General features: G+C 40.7%; 2 protein-coding genes across 4 annotated transcripts in view; one reads left to right on the top strand and one right to left on the bottom strand.

The window, feature by feature from the left end:
* The window catches only part of GATAD1 (GATA zinc finger domain containing 1), a 28,887-nt gene extending 23,460 nt beyond the window's left edge, over window positions 1-5,427 (top strand). Inside the window, exons 5-7 of one of the 2 annotated variants that reach the window (XM_045827645.1) lie at window positions 1,365-1,536; window positions 5,051-5,127; window positions 5,229-5,248. In XM_045827645.1, coding sequence (XP_045683601.1) covers window positions 1,365-1,536; window positions 5,051-5,127; window positions 5,229-5,233 — 254 coding nt within the window. In that variant the 3' untranslated portion in view covers window positions 5,234-5,248. Of the gene's footprint in view, window positions 1-1,364; window positions 1,537-5,050 lie in introns of both variants that reach the window. The other variant, XM_045827643.1, reaches the window with a different exon arrangement.
* PEX1 (peroxisomal biogenesis factor 1) overlaps window positions 1-16,868 on the bottom strand; it is a 48,251-nt gene that overhangs the window by 438 nt on the left and 30,945 nt on the right. The window contains exons 17-23 of one of the 2 annotated variants that reach the window (XM_045827641.1): window positions 15,615-15,679; window positions 10,614-10,756; window positions 10,427-10,530; window positions 9,444-9,620; window positions 8,226-8,456; window positions 6,570-6,767; window positions 6,145-6,275 (exon numbers count right to left, since the gene is read on the bottom strand). In XM_045827641.1, coding sequence (XP_045683597.1) covers window positions 6,145-6,275; window positions 6,570-6,767; window positions 8,226-8,456; window positions 9,444-9,620; window positions 10,427-10,530; window positions 10,614-10,756; window positions 15,615-15,679 — 1,049 coding nt within the window. Of the gene's footprint in view, window positions 1-6,143; window positions 6,276-6,569; window positions 6,768-8,225; window positions 8,457-9,443; window positions 9,621-10,426; window positions 10,531-10,613; window positions 10,757-15,614; window positions 15,680-16,868 lie in introns of those variants that run through there. The other variant, XM_045827642.1, reaches the window with a different exon arrangement.

The raw sequence follows: 16,868 nt of genomic DNA, 5'->3' as shown, positions 1-16,868 counted from the left end.
AGTGAAAGGGGAGGGAGAAAGAGGGAAACATCAATGTGTGGTTGCCTCTTGTGCGCCCCCTCCTGGGGACCTGGCCTGCAACCCAGGCATGTGACCTGACTGGGAATTGAACAAGCGACCCTTTGGTTTGCAGGCAGGCACTCAACCCACTGAGCCACACCAACCAAAGCCAGAATTGTTTTAAGAAACAAAGAAAATAACAAGCTGGAAAAAAAGTGTTCGAAACAGAAATTAAAGACCGTTCTTACAAATATATTTTCAAAAGGTGAACACCTCACTAGAAAAAGGAGTAAAGGGGATGTATGGACAACTTAGAAAAGATAAAATGCAAATGGCAGTGATTAATACAAAAACATAAGCTTCATAGTTTTAATCAAGTAAGTGTACATTTTTAAACAAGATCGAGTTTTTCTCCCATCGGCCAGGGCTGGAGAGACGCTATGACACTGTGAGGGAGCGTGTGGCGGAGGCACTCGCTGCACGGCTGCTGGAACCCGCACTGGCATTTCTGGGAGGCAGGAAGGCAGGAATTCCAAGCCTCCATACAGGCGAGGGCCCTGTGATGCGACAATGCTGCCTCTATCCCAGCCAAATAAGAATATGTGCGAACATTCAGCTCCAAGAATGTGAATTATCGCATTGCTTGTAAGTGAAAAGCTGCAAACAAGTGTCCCAAAATTGGGTATGTGGGATAACCATATTAGAAAGTGTGTTAAAAACAATATAGTAGTAACTTGCTTAAAATGTGAGGGAATGTTCAAGAGGAGTGGACGGATGAAAGGGGAACGGCTCTTCAGCCCTGTGTGCGGTGTCTTACTTTAGTGAGAAAGAAACACCTGAACATGCAAATAAATAAGCTTTGGGAGGCAGGGGGGTTAAGGGGGGTTTCTGATTCATCTACAGTAAGTACATACTATACAGTAAGTACATGCACACTGGGGGAGAGCAGAATCCGCCACCCTAAAATGCGCCACTTTGGCAGGTGGATCAGTTTGGGCTGAAGGGAATCAAGACTCGGCAGACTCCGCTTTTTACCTCTCCTGTAACTGAAAGAGTTCAGACAGGGGTCTGCACCAGAAAGAGAGCTATTACCAGAGCTAACTTTCCCATCCGAGCGCCTCACTGAGTGGCAGGGCGAACGTCCAGCTGGCTGGCACACGTGTGCTCCTGTCCTCTGGCCGTGCACGGCCTCCCTCCCCTGCTCGAACCCCGGTCCCTGCCCCTCTCCTTACTTAGCTCAGAAGAGCCCAGAAGCTTTAACTGCCTGCCTACCTTTGAGTTTCATATTTTTATGGGGCTCCGCAGGTACAAGATTAAATGTTTCTCACCTGTTCATCTGTCTTTTTGTCAATTTAATTCAACAGCCAAAAAACCCGAGGAGGGAATAAGGGGAAAAGTTTCTACCTCACGGTCTGGCTGGCGCCCAACAGCAGCTCCCCAGTGGCTGCCGCAGCGAGAGACCCTGGGCCCTCGGACACGAGCTGCCGCCGAAGGGAAGAGCTGTGCCCACCAGCCTCCGGGACCTCGGCCAGCAGGGTGAGTGGTGAGGGTCCTTTCCCCTTCTCGAACTTCAGATTAGCAGGAAAAACTATCTGTGTGACCCTGTTCTCTGGGTACAGTGACTCTGGGAAAGATCTGTTACGAGCTCGTTTTCTAGGGATCCTTCCTCCCAGAGGCGGCTGTTCTCTCGTGTCATCTGTCGTGAGGAGGAGAATCAGAGGGTAGCAGGCAGACCCGGGTCCGGCAGGCCCGGGGTTCGAGCCAGCCTTACAGACCGGTGAGTTCACAGGTCTCTTCGGACAGACTTTGCTGTGGGCCCCCCATACAAAAAAACACCAAATGAGGGCTCCTCTTGCCTCACTGTGTGCCGTGAGAGCTTGGCTGTGTGACCGGTGAGAACATTCTCTCGGGTCTCCGTCAGCCAGAAGGTGCGAGTATCGGTGTGTATCTGGCGGCTGGTCAGACAGACTGACGACCTGAGGTGTGGAGTAACTAGCAGCGCCCTCTCCGTCTGATGTGCCATCTCCTCCCTAACAGGCTCCCAGCCCGTAAGCGGCCTCCGCCACCCCAGCAGGGTGTGTCCGGGGCCACGGGTCAGCGCATCGGTCACTGCAGGCGCCTCTCATTCCCGTGGGAAACCAGAGACAACGTTGTCACCACACCACCTGTGCCACCTGTGCCACCTATGCCAACGCAGGTCTTTGCTTTCTCTGGCTAGTTCTGGGAGTAGGCTTGATGGATCTGCTGAGGGCTGTATCTTTTACAACCTACTTTGGGACAGTTAAGTCCTAAAAAGATTTATGTTAATCTTAACAGGGATTCAAACCAATAAATTTCTACTTGTCAATGGCCAAACAGATCCTTTGACTGGAAAAACTTCTAAATTTGCAAATGTTTTAGAGACCTCTCATCCTTCCTGCGCCTGCGGAAAGGCCGAATTAGAACGAGGACACGAAGGAGGGCGGTGCTGGCTTCGGGGGTGCCCTTAGCCAGACGGGAGAGCAGAGAGCACATCCGATGTCAGTTCTCCTTCTCAAAGTCCGGTCCTGTCTGCCGTGTACTCTTCAGCTGACAGCCACTAATTTGTGTGAGCTTCAGCTGTGCAGCACGGTGGTTACAGCCGTACGTTTACAAAGTGTTTCCCCCACCATTTCCAGTACCCACCTGGCACCACACGTAACCGTCCGTTACTGACTATATTCCCTGTGCTGTCACCCGAGACTAGTCTGTAACAACCAATCTGCACTTCTCAATCCCTTCACCTTTTTCACCCAGTTTCCCAACCCCTTCCCATCTGGCAACCATCAGTCTGTTCTCTGTATCTATGGGTCTGTTTCTGGGTTTTGTTCTTTTATTTCGTTCTTTAGATTCCACATATACGTGAACTCATATGGTATTTGTTTTTCTGTCTCACTTAACATAATACCCTCTAGGTCCATCCATGCTATCACAAGTGGTGAGATTTCACTCTTTTTATGGCCAAGTAATATTCCATTGTATATATGCACCACTGTCTGCCTGTTTTACCTTCCCTTTTCCTACAAGATTTATAGCTAGCACTCAGGCCTGGGGGTTGTACAGGTCACCCATGTAAATGCTGAAAGCCAGGAAGTGAATTTAGAAGAATCATGCCCTTTGTGGATGTCTTTACCTCCATGTTCAGAACATCCCGCCAAATTTAGAGATAAGTCAGAAGGATTACTGTCCATTGGAACCCTGCTCCTGGGGGCCTTCACTGCCTGCTGAGGGGTGTTCTTCCCCACGTCGATTCTACTGGAGTTATCAGACAAGACAGGTGGCCCCGTGGGGAAGCAACTGCAGGGGCTAAAAGAAGCAATTGCAGAGCCTTTCCTGATAAGGTGAGCTGATCCAAGGCTGAATTGTACAATCAGGGGCAGGGAGAGGGAGGGAGGAGGAAAATATTCAGAGGCCTCTGCTAAACATTTTATACAGGTTTTTAAAAAAATTCTCATGGGCGGGGGGGCAGGGAGAGAGAGACACAGATCGGCTGTATGCACCCCAACCAGGGATCGAGCCCACAACCTGGGTATGTGCCCTGACCAGAAATCAAACCTGCAACCTTTCAGTTACAGGACGATGCTCCAACCAACTGAGCCACGCTGGCCAGGGCTACATGGGCCTTTTAAAGGCACATGGCATTAAACCCTGATGCTTTAGAATACAGGCCCCTTTTGATTTCTGCCTTAATTGTCTGCAGGTGGTTGGATGGACAGTCGGCCCCTTGACTGCATTCAGGCTGCAACCAGTTCTCTGAGGAAGTCAGACGGTCATTTTACAGCCTGGGGTCTTTGCCAAACCAGAAGTGTGGCTCTAGAGACATTTCATAGTCCTCCCATCTTTCCCAACCCCCAAACTACCCTATTCCTCTCAAAATGCTTACAGATATTTAGAAAAGAATTGTCCCCAAAAGAAGGAAAATTTTAAATAGTAATTAACTATTTAATACTAGAGAAATAAACCTCATAACGCCTAGGAGAAAACTTGCGTTCTCTCTCCCGAAGATGGAAATCTTACCATGTCTCTGAAACATGAACATCTCGGGAGACAACTACGACACTGCCCACAGCCACCTGAGGCAGCAGTGAAAGGGGAAAGGACTTTCTAAAGCACAGGCTGCAATAAAAGCTCCCCTGCCCAAAATCTAGTCCACAGCCTCCGTAAGATTACTTATCAAGGGCCAAATACAAATCTTAGACGTCTTCTCCATGAATATTAGCAGAAAGCTTTAGCCATCTGACCAAGTACTCTTAACTTGTTCTATCAGAGACACAATTTGGATTCAACTGTTATTAAACTAATGAGTTTTGTATTGTTGTACCTGATTTGTGGTTCAAATTTTGGAACAGGAGCTACAGGGTATCTGTGTCTCTGTTTATGTATGTCTATGGATATATGTTACGAATATGTGGAATTTTCCTCTGTCCAGATGGTGCTGCCAAAATTAATTTCTCAAAAAGCTCTATTTATTGGATTGGCCAAAAAGTATTTAGTTTTTTTTCCATAAAATAGGACATTTTTTTATTTTCACAAATAACTTTATTGATTTGGATAGTTTGAGTATGTCAGCTATCTTCCACTGTTGGCTTCTAGTGGGTAGAGGCCAGGGGTGCTGCTAAACATCTTCCAATGCATTAAAACAGCCCCACAGCAAAGAATTCTTGGGCCAAAATGTCAATAGCACAAGAAACTTCACGAACCACTTTTGACAGGTTCGATCAGTCACAGCACCTTCTTCATAATTTTTTTTTTACATTTCCATTTCCTGAATCCCTGAAAACTGAATGTAAACAACCTGATAAAAACTTTCCACAAATCACAACAGCTCATGCGTGGACAATCTTTGTGCCTGCACTGTGTGGGCCACTCAGAGAGTTTACCTGAACATCCAATAACATCACTGGAGACAGTCAACCTGCAGAAGATGCTGTCATCTGACATCTAGAAACCTCGACTGGCAGCCCTGGGAACTCAAGACTGTGGTTGTGGCCTGCTCTAGTCATTAACCTTTGTTTTTCTTTCGTTTCCACAGAGATCTGATCGCCTGTACAATACAGGCTCATCGGGACGATGCTCCAACCAACTGCGCCACCTGGCCAGGGCCCAGAGGTAACTCATTTTTGTCTGAAAGACACCCGCACGGGTGGCACAAACATCTGATTGCCACACAGCCGTTCTTCTCACCTCACTTTCCTTACCCCTCTCCTCAGGATAGCGCTGCTACACAAGCCTCAACTGTCTAACTGCCTTGGAGTCTCTTATTTTTATGGGGCCCCAGTAACTGTGCAATTAAATTTTTCTGTTAATCTGTGTTATGGTAATTTAATTATTAGATCAGCCAAAGAATCAAGAAGAAAAGAAAATTGTCCTGCCCTGAAAATGTACATGCACATGCATACCCCCCCAAAAGAGTTGTAACTTCTAAAGAACAGGAAAAATCATTTCTTGGTTGGTCCCTAGTCTGTGGGTCTCAGACTAAGTCACTGCAGACACAGTTGCAAGAAGCCTGTAAATCCAAAAGTGTACAAGTGAGTAAGCCTGAATGTACTGGAATGTCCTTGAGGTTAATAAAATACAAATTATACTGAAAGTAAAGCCCTGGCTGGTGTGGCTCAGTGGACTGAGGCTGGCCTGCAAACCAAAGAGCCTCCTGTTTGATTCCCAGTCAGGGCACTTGTCTGGGTTGCAGGCCAGGTCCCCAGTAGAGGGCGCAAGAGGCAACCACACACTGACAGTTCTTTCCCTCTCTTTTTCCCTCCTTTCCCCTCTCTAAAAATAAATAAAATCTTAAAAAAATTAAAGAAGTGAAACAGGTATATTTTCCCTAACATTTTCGCAAACTTTATATTGGAATCATTTTGAACTTTTAATTTTCCTTTCATTTCTTCAAAGCTTATAAAATTAAATCATTCATTAATTCAAATCAAATGAATTGGCTAATGAAAATTCATGTTTGACTTCTATACTCCTGGAGTTTTTGGGTGTTTAAATGCATAGCTACTAAACAAACTCCTGAATTGGTTTTTAAATATTCAAAATATAATTTTAAATAAGAGTTTTAAAAGTTCAAGTGAATAACTGCTGACTCTAATGATACATACTTATGAAGCAGAATCTGTTACTTACAGCTCAGCAAAATTCTTCCAATCGTCTTCGCTAATGGACGGCCTTGTGTGACTGAGAGCAGTCATTAAATGAGACTGACTAATGGCCAGACTGGCTTTGACTGGTCCTGGTCGGGTAAGGGAGTCATCCTCCTTTAATAAAGAAAATGACAGAAAGTTAACTTTGGGACGTGATTAAAAAGCAGCAGTCCAAGTGTTCTTTCTTTTTGTCAGTCTTCTCAGGGGACCATGAATTCCCTTTCTGGTTAAGATTACTAAAACTTGCTTGGAAGCAAGAAGCACATAACAATTTGATCAACATGTTTCAGTCCCTTGTTTATAAATATAGCTCATTTATAAATCAAATAAATAGGCATACATTAAAAAAGGAAACAACTTTTAGAAAGTTGTTACGATTATAATGGTGGGGGGAGAGAAAAGCCATACTCCACTTTGGCTCTGGTATCTGCCCTTGATAATGCTGATATCGGCTCTCAGCTGATCTCTCTGTTCCTGTGTGAGTTCTTGGTAGCCTTCCTGGGAAGCTGTTCTAAACATGGGAGGCTGTGAGAGCAACTGCTCTTTCGTAGGAACTGCAGGGAAATCCTGAGTCATGGAGCTTGGTGCAGACAGGCACTGCGAGCTCTGCAGGGTCAGGTGTCATGATGAGAGAAAGAAAGGAAAAAGAAAGAGACAAGAAAAGTATGTGTTTATCAAAGACACAATTAAAAATTTTAAGCACTAAAACCTTAATATGGGTAAGCTTACATTTTAATTAACTGAAATTAAGCAAACTGTTCGTATTCTATAAAGGTCATTTGTATCTATGTTGAACCACCATTGGGTGGAAACTGCCACAGCGCAAGGTCCTGCCAATGCTCTGTTACTAAATCCACAGCACTTAAGCCCCAGGGATGGGTTCCAAATGAGCCTTAGTCCTAGTTTTCAACAAGTATAAGGTTCTGGGACATTTCCACATAGAAGTTAAGAAATGGAAGCCCTAGCTGGCGTAGCTCAGTGGATTGAGCGCGGGCTGTGAACCAAAGTGTCCCAGGTTTGATTCCCAGCCAGGGTACATGCCTGGGTTGCAGCCCATAACCCCCAGCAACCGCACATTGATGTTTCTCTCTCTTTCTCTATCTCCCTCCCTTCCCTCTCTAAAAATAAATAAATAAAATCTCAAAAAAAAAAAAAGAAATGGAAAACAGAATTAAAGACTCAAAACAATAGCTTACTACTCTTGGGAATAAAAAGTGGTCACTTATATTTTTTTAAAACCTGAATAGGGCAAATTTACAAAAACCAAGAAAAATATACATAAAAGTGTTATGTGTGCCAAAAAAAGTAACAATGAACTACTTGTAATATTGGGGGATATGTGTTGAATGCTACTTTAATTAAAAGAAAATGATGCCCCAGCTGTGTTGGTCAGTGGATTGAGCACCGGCCTGTCAACCAAAAGGCCACCGGTTTGATTCCCAGTCAGGGCACATGCCTGGGTTGGGGGCTAGGTTCCCTAGTTGGGGGCATATGGGAGGCAAATGATTGTGTCTCTTGCACATTGATGTTTCTCTCCCTCCCTTCACATCTCTCTAAAAAGTAAATAAAATGTTTTTAAAAAACTGATATTGCCTATATTTAATCTAAACATTTTCCCTGTTAAAACATTATTACTACTTACACTATTTTTACTGGGTTTGTACTTTCCACCAAAAGTTTAACAGATAGATACCATTTGGTTATCAACAATTTCTGACATTATTTTACCAAATTCCTTATTATCCTCAAATGTCCTAATAACAGAATTTAAATTTAATATAAAATGGATCTGCTACTAAAGATGTATGAGAACCACTGATGGAGATAAATCTGAAAGAAACCATCTGGCTACTTTGGCTCCCCCTAGCTGCCAGCTCTGTCTTATAGTTCTGACCAAGAAATGAAAAAGGCTAATTAGTGTAAAGAAAACAAGACTATTTTACTGAAGAACCAACCAATCAGAAAGAACACATGGGGCTGGCGAGGAGACAAATCACTGTTCAACTTTATATCAATATATGGCTTCATATCTCAGAACTGTCCAATGACGACTGAACACCATACCAAATCAGAAGAGGTTCCATTTCCAAGTTCCGATTCATAAGAGCTTCCAAAGTAGAGCCGGTACATGTTGAACTTGGACTCATCGGGAAGCATCTCAGACATCTCTAGAGAAACAAGTGACTGATCTAAGCCACACTCTCCATCTCCAGCTGAGTCATCAGAGCCACTGCTGTGGTTAAGAAAAACCATTGAAGACAGACTCAGATCACTGTCGGAACTGGAGCTTCCGTCCTAAAACACACAGAGGGCAACCAGTTGTAAGGATCTAAATAATCCGCAACTCAGAAATAACACAAAACATTCTAACAGACCAGTACAAGGCAACTTGTGGCATTTAAAAAAAAACAAAACTTATTCTCCAATGGTTTTGAAGACATAATAGAAATTTAACTATTACAATTTTTTAAAAGACAATATGGAATGTGTAGATAAGGTGCTAACCAGCTGTCCCAAAATTCTGTAACAAACCTAGGAGTCAGACTTCTGTACTTTCCAGATACAAACCTTTTCTGATAATGAAAGAGGAAAAGAAAGAACTTCAATATCTAACCAAAATTAACAACAAAAAGTTAGTAGTATCTGATTTAGGGACATTGGGCCTTGCAAGACTCCCCCCGCAAAAAAACGTAGGAAAGAGTACATAGGAAACCTCTTCCTAGAAAGTGTATTGTACAGTCCATAATGTAGCAGAGTTCAAATTACCTGCTATAAAAATTAAAATCAAACTACTATGCTTAGAGAAAAGGCTGATTCTAAGGCTTACAGAAAGTGGTACAAGATGAACCTAGAAGAACTTGTTCTGCCAGGAGGGTAAGTGACCAAAGAATGAGCAAAGGACACAAAAGCCACCCAAAAGCAGCTCCTATTGACCAGACTGGGGACAATGTGAGCTTCAAAATAGTTATTTTTTAAAATTAAAGTATCTTTCTGTCTGTATTATCTAATTCATGATATCCCAATTTAAATATCCTTCTGCACACGAACACACTTCGCCAACAGTAGGTAACGTTAAAAAGACACCAAACTCTTCTCGATTACAAATTCTCTGCAAAGTCAATATTTCAACTAGGGAACATTTGACTAAAGGTAAATGTCTATACAGTTTACCAAAGTTGCTAAAAAGCAGGATTTTTTCTCCAAGGTTGAGATTTTGGCACTGAACTTTCCTTATTGTTCATGAAACACCGTAGTAACCAACCATGTCCTCATGTAACTTACGGGGAGCCCACAGGACAGCAGCCTTCCGTGTAGGGCCTCCAGCTGGGCGTTGTAAAGCAAAGCTTTCAGGTCGGCTCCCGTGAAGGAGTCGGTTACTGAGGCCACGTGCTGAAGGTCCACGTCATCCGCCAGAGGGAGAGAGTCACTGAGAACGTTCAGAATTTCAAGGCGTGACACCTAAAGGGAGAAAAACTAACTCAGTTAACCAATAAGACATAAAATTAAATACTACTTTAAACTGTGTATCTGAAGATTTTTTAGAAATTAACTTTACATATTAAGTAAGTTTTATAAGTCAAAAAAAATGTACCACCAGTCTACTGTCTGTCCTCCTTGGGACTTTTTTCCTAACAGAAGGTGCACAGGGAAGAAAATGAATGAAAATCAATATTCTTAAGTATTCAGTGTTAAGTCATTTCTTATGCAGATGCTGCTTATTTTCTAGATTTGGACAAATGTGCTGAGAGTATTTAAAAAATTAAAATAATTTAAAGAATAGCTACATGTGACATATATTTAGATATTTTATACCTTTGACTAATTCTTTTGCTTCTAAATTTAGGGACAAGAGTTGGAACAACACAGGACTAAGAACAATTAAAATTCATGTCTCTATGTAACCTGCTTATGTGCTTATGAGTCATATGCTTGACTCTGTATCAGAGTCTTTTTTGCTGGGCTAATGAAGTGTGGGATCTTTAAACACAGGGAATGCGGACATGCACTACTTGGGGTTTCCTTCCTTTTTTTCCCAGCTGGCCAACACTGAAAGATCATGAAGTTTTTAGATTTGCATGGACATGGCTGGGCCAAAGACAGGCTCTGTACCTAAATCAGAATCTTTTTATGCTGTGAGCAGTGGCTAAGACCTTTGCCTAAAGCTGGTCTTCTGAGGACAGCTGCTATCACCTGGCAGAAGTCAAGTTCACAAGGAAAGAGTGCAGCATTTGTTGGGCTTTGGACTCTGAATATGGAACCGTCACCTGATCAGGAGGAGGACAGTATATGCATTTGTCCAGGCGTCCAGGCCTAAGCAGGGCAGGGTCAATCAAGTCAGGGCGACTAGTAGCAGCCAGCACGTAAACACCTGGGGGAAGAAAACACAAACTGTTCATGAAATCTTGGTGAGGCTTTGTTACAATGAAATATTTCGGTGTTTACAATGATTACCCTGTAAGCCTTCTACTCCGTCCAGCTGGGTCAGCAACTGATTAACGACCCGGTCTGAGACTCCTGTGTTATCGTGACCTCGGCGAGGAGCAATGGATTCAAACTCATCGAAGAACAGAATGCAGGGCTTTGCAGCCTGTGCTCTGGGAAAAACAAACAATATTTCATAGTTGAACAGGGCTTCTGAGTTTGCAAAGTAATTTTATATACATATGTATACACGTTATGTGTTTAAATCTTCACAATGAATTCCTGAAAAAAGGCAGGCATATGTAATTATCCTAGTTTTCAGTAAATTGGGTCTTAGAGAGGTCAAGGTGTCTGCCTAAGACTGAGGCCTTCTGGACAGGGACTAAAACAAAACCAGAGTCTTATATAATCAGTTAAATACTTCTTTGATTCTTAATATAAGTAAACATTTTTTATATGCCTATTGGTCACCTTTATTTCTTTTGTGAAATGCCTATTCACTCTTCTTGTGCATTTAAAATTTGGCAAGCTCATTGTTTTCATAGTTTCCCAAGAACTCTCTATAAAATATATTTTCGTTATGTATATTACCTTTTATCTAATTTGAACTTTGACTTTTAACTAATTTTGTTTTAATTAAACAGAAAAAAACAAATTCCATTTCTGGGAACAGGCTGGACTAGATGTCTGAAGAATTGCCCATAATACAAAACAGCTGTCATGCTGCTGATAAAAAAAGGACCAATAAACATCTCATTAACCCTGCGACGGTCGCGTGTATTCCAAAGAGATGCATTCATTACTAGTATGGACTGAAATGCAAGAAATAGAAATACTACAAATTTGCATTTATTATATTTATAGAAAATACATAATTCTTATTTATTTTTAGTTACAATGTAAAAATCATAAAGCAAAGAATAAAAAAATTTTCAAGTGATGGAAACGTGGATATAGCTGAAAATGCAATCAAGAAAATGTCTTTAACATTAATTAATCAGAATCTTCAATAACTGGCTTTGCAAAACGTTCATGGCAGTCATTGCAGACAGTATCGCTGTGCTCAAGGCACAAATGCTTCTCACAACACTTGCAAAAATATTTTGATAAGCAACTCAAGTAGCACTCACTGAAGTTCTTCAACATATTTTGGATTACTGAATCAGTATATTTTCTAGCCATTTTCAGTGGTAAATTAAAAAAAAAACAAAAAACCCAAACACAACACTGACTTCGAAGATCACGAAAAAAAACTACACCAACACTGACTTAAGAGTTCTCAGTATCTCTGAGATATAATTTACTATGGAATATCACACACTCTTACGAAACGTGTTATAACCAAACTTACGGCTTAAATGTTAATGGCTTAATATTAGTCACATACAAACATGCAGCTAGTCATGACCTTGAACCTATGTACCCGATATATGTAACAATACTTAAGGGTTTGCATCTCTCAGATCAGTCGTGACCTCTGCAGGGTTAAATGAATGACAAGACAAATCTTCTGAGGCCAACAAGAGACTAGAATGATCTGCTCATTGAATGACTGTCAAAACTCTCCTAGAAACCACTGGGTCTGATATTTGATTTGGGTAAAGATTTTTAACAAGTGACTCATTTTTTCCCTACAGTTACAGGACTATCCAGATTTTGTTTCTTCTTTCTGTGATTTTGGTCATTATCTTTTCATCTATGTCACCCAAGTTTCAAAGATACTGACATAAAGTTCATAATATTATTTCATAATTTTCCTTTCTTTTATGTTTCTGGGTATCTTTAGTCATGTCCCTCCTATAGCCCTAATACATACTGTTTATTCATACTCTTTATTTTTATCAAACTTCCTGGAGATCTATCAATTATACCAGGCTTTCAAAAAATATTTGGGTTTGTGAACTTCTCTATTGTTTTCTATTTCACTCATTTTTGCTCTTTATTATTTCCTCTTATTTTTAGTTTATATCTATACTTCCCTAATTTCTTTTTTTATATTTAGAACAATATTTTAATATATTTTATTGATTATGCTATTACAGTTGTCCCATTTCCCCCTTCACTCCCCTCTACCCTCACACCCTCTCCCACCCACTTCCCCTGCCTTTGGTTCATATCCATGTGTCATACTTATAAGTTCTTCAGTTTCTACATTTCCCATACTATTCTTACCCTCCCCCTATTTCCTACTTATAATCCGTGCTACTTATTCTCTGCACCTTTTCCCCCTCTCTCCTCCTCCCACTCCCCCGTTGCTAACCCTCCATGTGATCTCCATTTCTGTGGTTCTGTTCCTGTTCTAGTTGTTTGCTTAGTTTCTTTTGGTTTTGCTTTAGGTGTGGTTGTTAATAATTGTGAGTTTGCTGTCCTTTTACTACACATGTTTTTTTTTTAATCTTCTTTTCTTAGATAAGTCCCTTTAACATTTCATAAAATAAGGGCTTGGTGATGATGAACTCCTTTAACTTGACCTTATCTGAGAAACACTTTATCTTTCCTTCCATTCTAAATGAAAGCTTTGCTGAATAGAGTAGCCTGGGATATAGGTCCTTGTCTTTCATGACTTGGAATACTTCTTTCCAGCCCCTTCTTGCCTGTAAGGTCTCTTTTGAGAAATCAGCTGAGTCTGATGGGAACTCCTTTGTATGTGACTGTCCCCTTATCTCTTGCTGCTTCTAGGATTCTGTCCTTTATTTTTACCTTGGGTAATGTAATTATGATGTGCCTTGGTGTGTTCCTCCTTGGGTCCAACTTCTTTGGGACTCTCTGAGCTTCCTGGACTTTCTAGAAGTCTATTTCCTTTGCCAGAATGGGGAAGTTCTCCTTTATTATTTGTTCAAATACGTTTTCAACCTGTTGCTCTACTTCTTCCCCTTCTGGTACCCCTATAATTCTGACGTTGGAACGTTTGAAGATGTCCTGGAGGTTCTTAAGCTTCTCATTTTTTTGAATTCTTATTTCTCCATTCTTTTCTGTTTGGCTATTTATTTCTTCCTTCTGGTCCACTCTACTGTTTTGAGTCCCAGTTTCCTTCCCATCACTATTGGTTCCCTGTGCATTTATCTTCATTTCTTTTACGGTAACCTGCATTTTTTCACCTAATTTGCAACCAAAATCAACCAATTCTGTGAGCTTCCTGATCACCAGTCGTTTGAACTGTGCATCTGATAGGTTAGCTATCTCTTGGTTGCTGAAAAGGATGAGTTCTGGGGCACTGATTTGTTCTTCTGTTTGAGCCATCTCTCTCTCTTTTTTTTTTTTTTTGGTCTGGTCGCTCCTGTTATGGTGAGGGGCGGAGCCTTAGGTGTTCACCAGGGCTGGGCATCCCAGTCTCTAGATTGTGATGATGTAAGTGAGGGTGGGGTCAAGAGGAAACAATGGCGGTAGCTCCGCTCTCCCTGGGACCCCAGTCCCTTCTCTGGGATCCTGGGTTGCTCGCTCTGCCCTGGTCCACAATCGCTGCCTCACTGGGTCCGCCAGCTGTGGCTTGCGTACTCAGGGTCCACCTGCTGTGATCTTGCACGCCCCAGATGCCTTATGAGCCCAATTCTCCCTGTTCTCTGCTCCGCGCCCTGGTCTGGATGAACGGGTCTATTTCAACTTCTTGGCTGCCCGACTTCCATTCAGATAAATTTTCTGTCAGTTCTGGGTGTTATTCTGCCTCCAAATCATTGTTGTTCCAATTTTGGTTGTGCGTGGAGGTACGGTGCGTCCACCTATGCCTCCATCTTGCTGGAAGTCCCCTATACTTCCCTAATTTCATGAGATGGATACCTACTCATCAACTTTCAGTAATTTTTTTAAAATGAGCATTTAAGGCTATAAGTTTTTCTTGAAATAAGTTGTGCAGCATCTGATAATTTTAATAGAATTTTCATTATTATTTAATAGTGCTGAGTATCTTACATTTCCTCTTCAACCCATAAATTTAGAAGAGTGTTTATTTTTTAAATATCTAAATGAATGGGAGGGGATTATCCTTTTATTTTAACTTGTGTTTTCAGAAAATAGAATCTGTAATGATACTGTTTCTTTGAAACTTACTGCTATTGCTATTTATGGACTGGCATATGGCCAGTTTTCGAGTATGTTCCAGGTGTGCTTGAAAAGAATAAATATTCTCTAGTTGCTGGGTACATGTTCTAAACATGCTTAGATCAATCTTGTAGAATATACTGTTTCAATCTTCTAAATTTTTACTTTTAAAACTCTCAACCAAACTACTGAGATCTGTGTTAAAATCCTACTATGAAGGTGGATTTGTGAATTTCTCTTGCAGTTTTGTCAATTTTTGCCTTAAATATTTTGAAGCTATCGTATTAGACAGAAACAATTTTAGAATTGTACTATCTTCCTGGTAAACTGACCCTTTTGTCAGTATGTGGACTGTCTATCTATTAAATAATAATGCATTCCTGATAATGTTCATTTCTTAAATTGGGTGGTGGATATACAAGAGTTCATGATTTTTCTTCAAAATATATATGTATATTACATATATTCTTCTAATGGCTTATTTTATAATAAAATTTTAGAATAAAGTAGCTTTAATTTGAAAACTCCCTATAATCTGATATTTAAATAATTATCTTGATTCTTAAATATCAGTTTCTTATTCATATGTATTTTATATAAATGCAGCAATAGCTATACTCTATTTTAATTAAGTTGGCCATGTGGAATCTTAGTTTAAAAAAGATAAACTAGAGTGATTATGTGCTTCATACTAGGATCTACTTGGAGAGTCTTTTGAATGACCACTTATGATTCCACTTTGAACACTTCAGGAATATTTCTATTGTAAACATAAAACCAAACAATTTCCAAAACTCAATACTGAAAATGTTTTATATTTAAGTGGTATTCAGTGAAACAGAATCTTTGTTCTCCACATAAATCACAGGTCTAAAATATTAGTTCTAAAACAAAACAAAACAAAAAAACCCACAAACAAAAACAAATGAAGACCTAACAACATTGATTGATAGATAATAGAGTCAGCGGCTTAAAAAACACTCATAGGTAACCAACCTAATAAAAATATCCCGAACAGCTTGTTCACTTGCTCCAATATATTTGCTGAGTAACTCCGGCCCCTATTAGATAAAATAAAATTAAATAAGAGTAAGATAAAATTTTTTAAAAATGAAATATAATTTTTGTTTAAGACTAAGTCTAAATGCAGTCATGAAAAAATTTTAATGATTAAATAAATGTCTCAAACACATTTAAAATTATGTGGCTGGAATAAATATCACACCACAAGTCCCACCCTGGTCTCCTCTGCCTATAACATCTGCCCCCAGACAGTCTCATGGCCCACTGGTTTGTTCCACGTAGATCTCCGACCCAACGCCAGGTCCTCAGAAAGGCCTCACGGACGACCCCCTCTGTGACCCAGCCCAGGGAAGTGACTGTGCACCTCCTGACCCTGCTCGCCTTCCTCATCAGCATCCACCACCAGCCGACGGTGTATCACACACTGACTGTGTAAGTGCTGAGTAATTACTTGTTTAGTAAAGCAGTGAATGGTTTACAAAGGGAAAACATTCCATCTTTCTCAAATCTTTGGAAATTCCAAAAAATATGTAATAAGATGAATTACTTTAATCAGCATCTTCAATTACTGAGGCCAGTTTATTTGTACAGAAGTTGAAGAATATGCAATCTAAAACAAACTTTACTACATATAACAAAATCAATAATAAGGACAGTATTTTAAATTGGGATCTTAAAATTTAAAACAAAAAACTGAATAGGCCCTAAAGTGATCTCCAGTGAAAAATTATTACCTCAAAAAGACCAAATACTGATCAGTATATGTGACCCAAATCAAGAATATCTAATACACAGCCATCTACATATCTATTAATATACCAGCATTTAATTAGATTTCCTTAACACAATCAGAGAACTACAGAGGATGGAACAAGAAACAACTAAGGCCAAACATGGGGGACTAGGCAGCAGCACACTGGTGTCAGTGCAAGGACCCTGTCCTGGGAGCACACCTCCGGGGACTGGCCCTGCCCCAGCCCCGGAGCTGGAGCTTGCTACTGAAACCTTTCCACGGAGAACTCACCCCGAATCATGATTTGGGGATTTACTAAAGGGGTAAGATGTCCTCCCTGATGGAACAATCTAAAATACAACAATTATCACAAGTTTTAATCTCGAAAATTATGTCTTTTTAAAAATAGTGGAACTATATTCTAATGACAAGCAAAAAGAAGAACATGGTCACAGTTATTCCAGAATCCAGAAAAAAGAAGACAGGAAATTGTA

The sequence above is a fragment of the Phyllostomus hastatus genome, unplaced genomic scaffold, assembly GCF_019186645.2.
Source record: "Phyllostomus hastatus isolate PE091 unplaced genomic scaffold, TTU_PhHast_1.1 phas_scaffold_78, whole genome shotgun sequence".
NCBI lineage: Eukaryota > Metazoa > Chordata > Mammalia > Chiroptera > Phyllostomidae > Phyllostomus > Phyllostomus hastatus.
The sequence above is the reverse complement of the archived record's forward strand: the minus strand, read 5'-3'. Positions and strand labels throughout refer to the sequence as shown.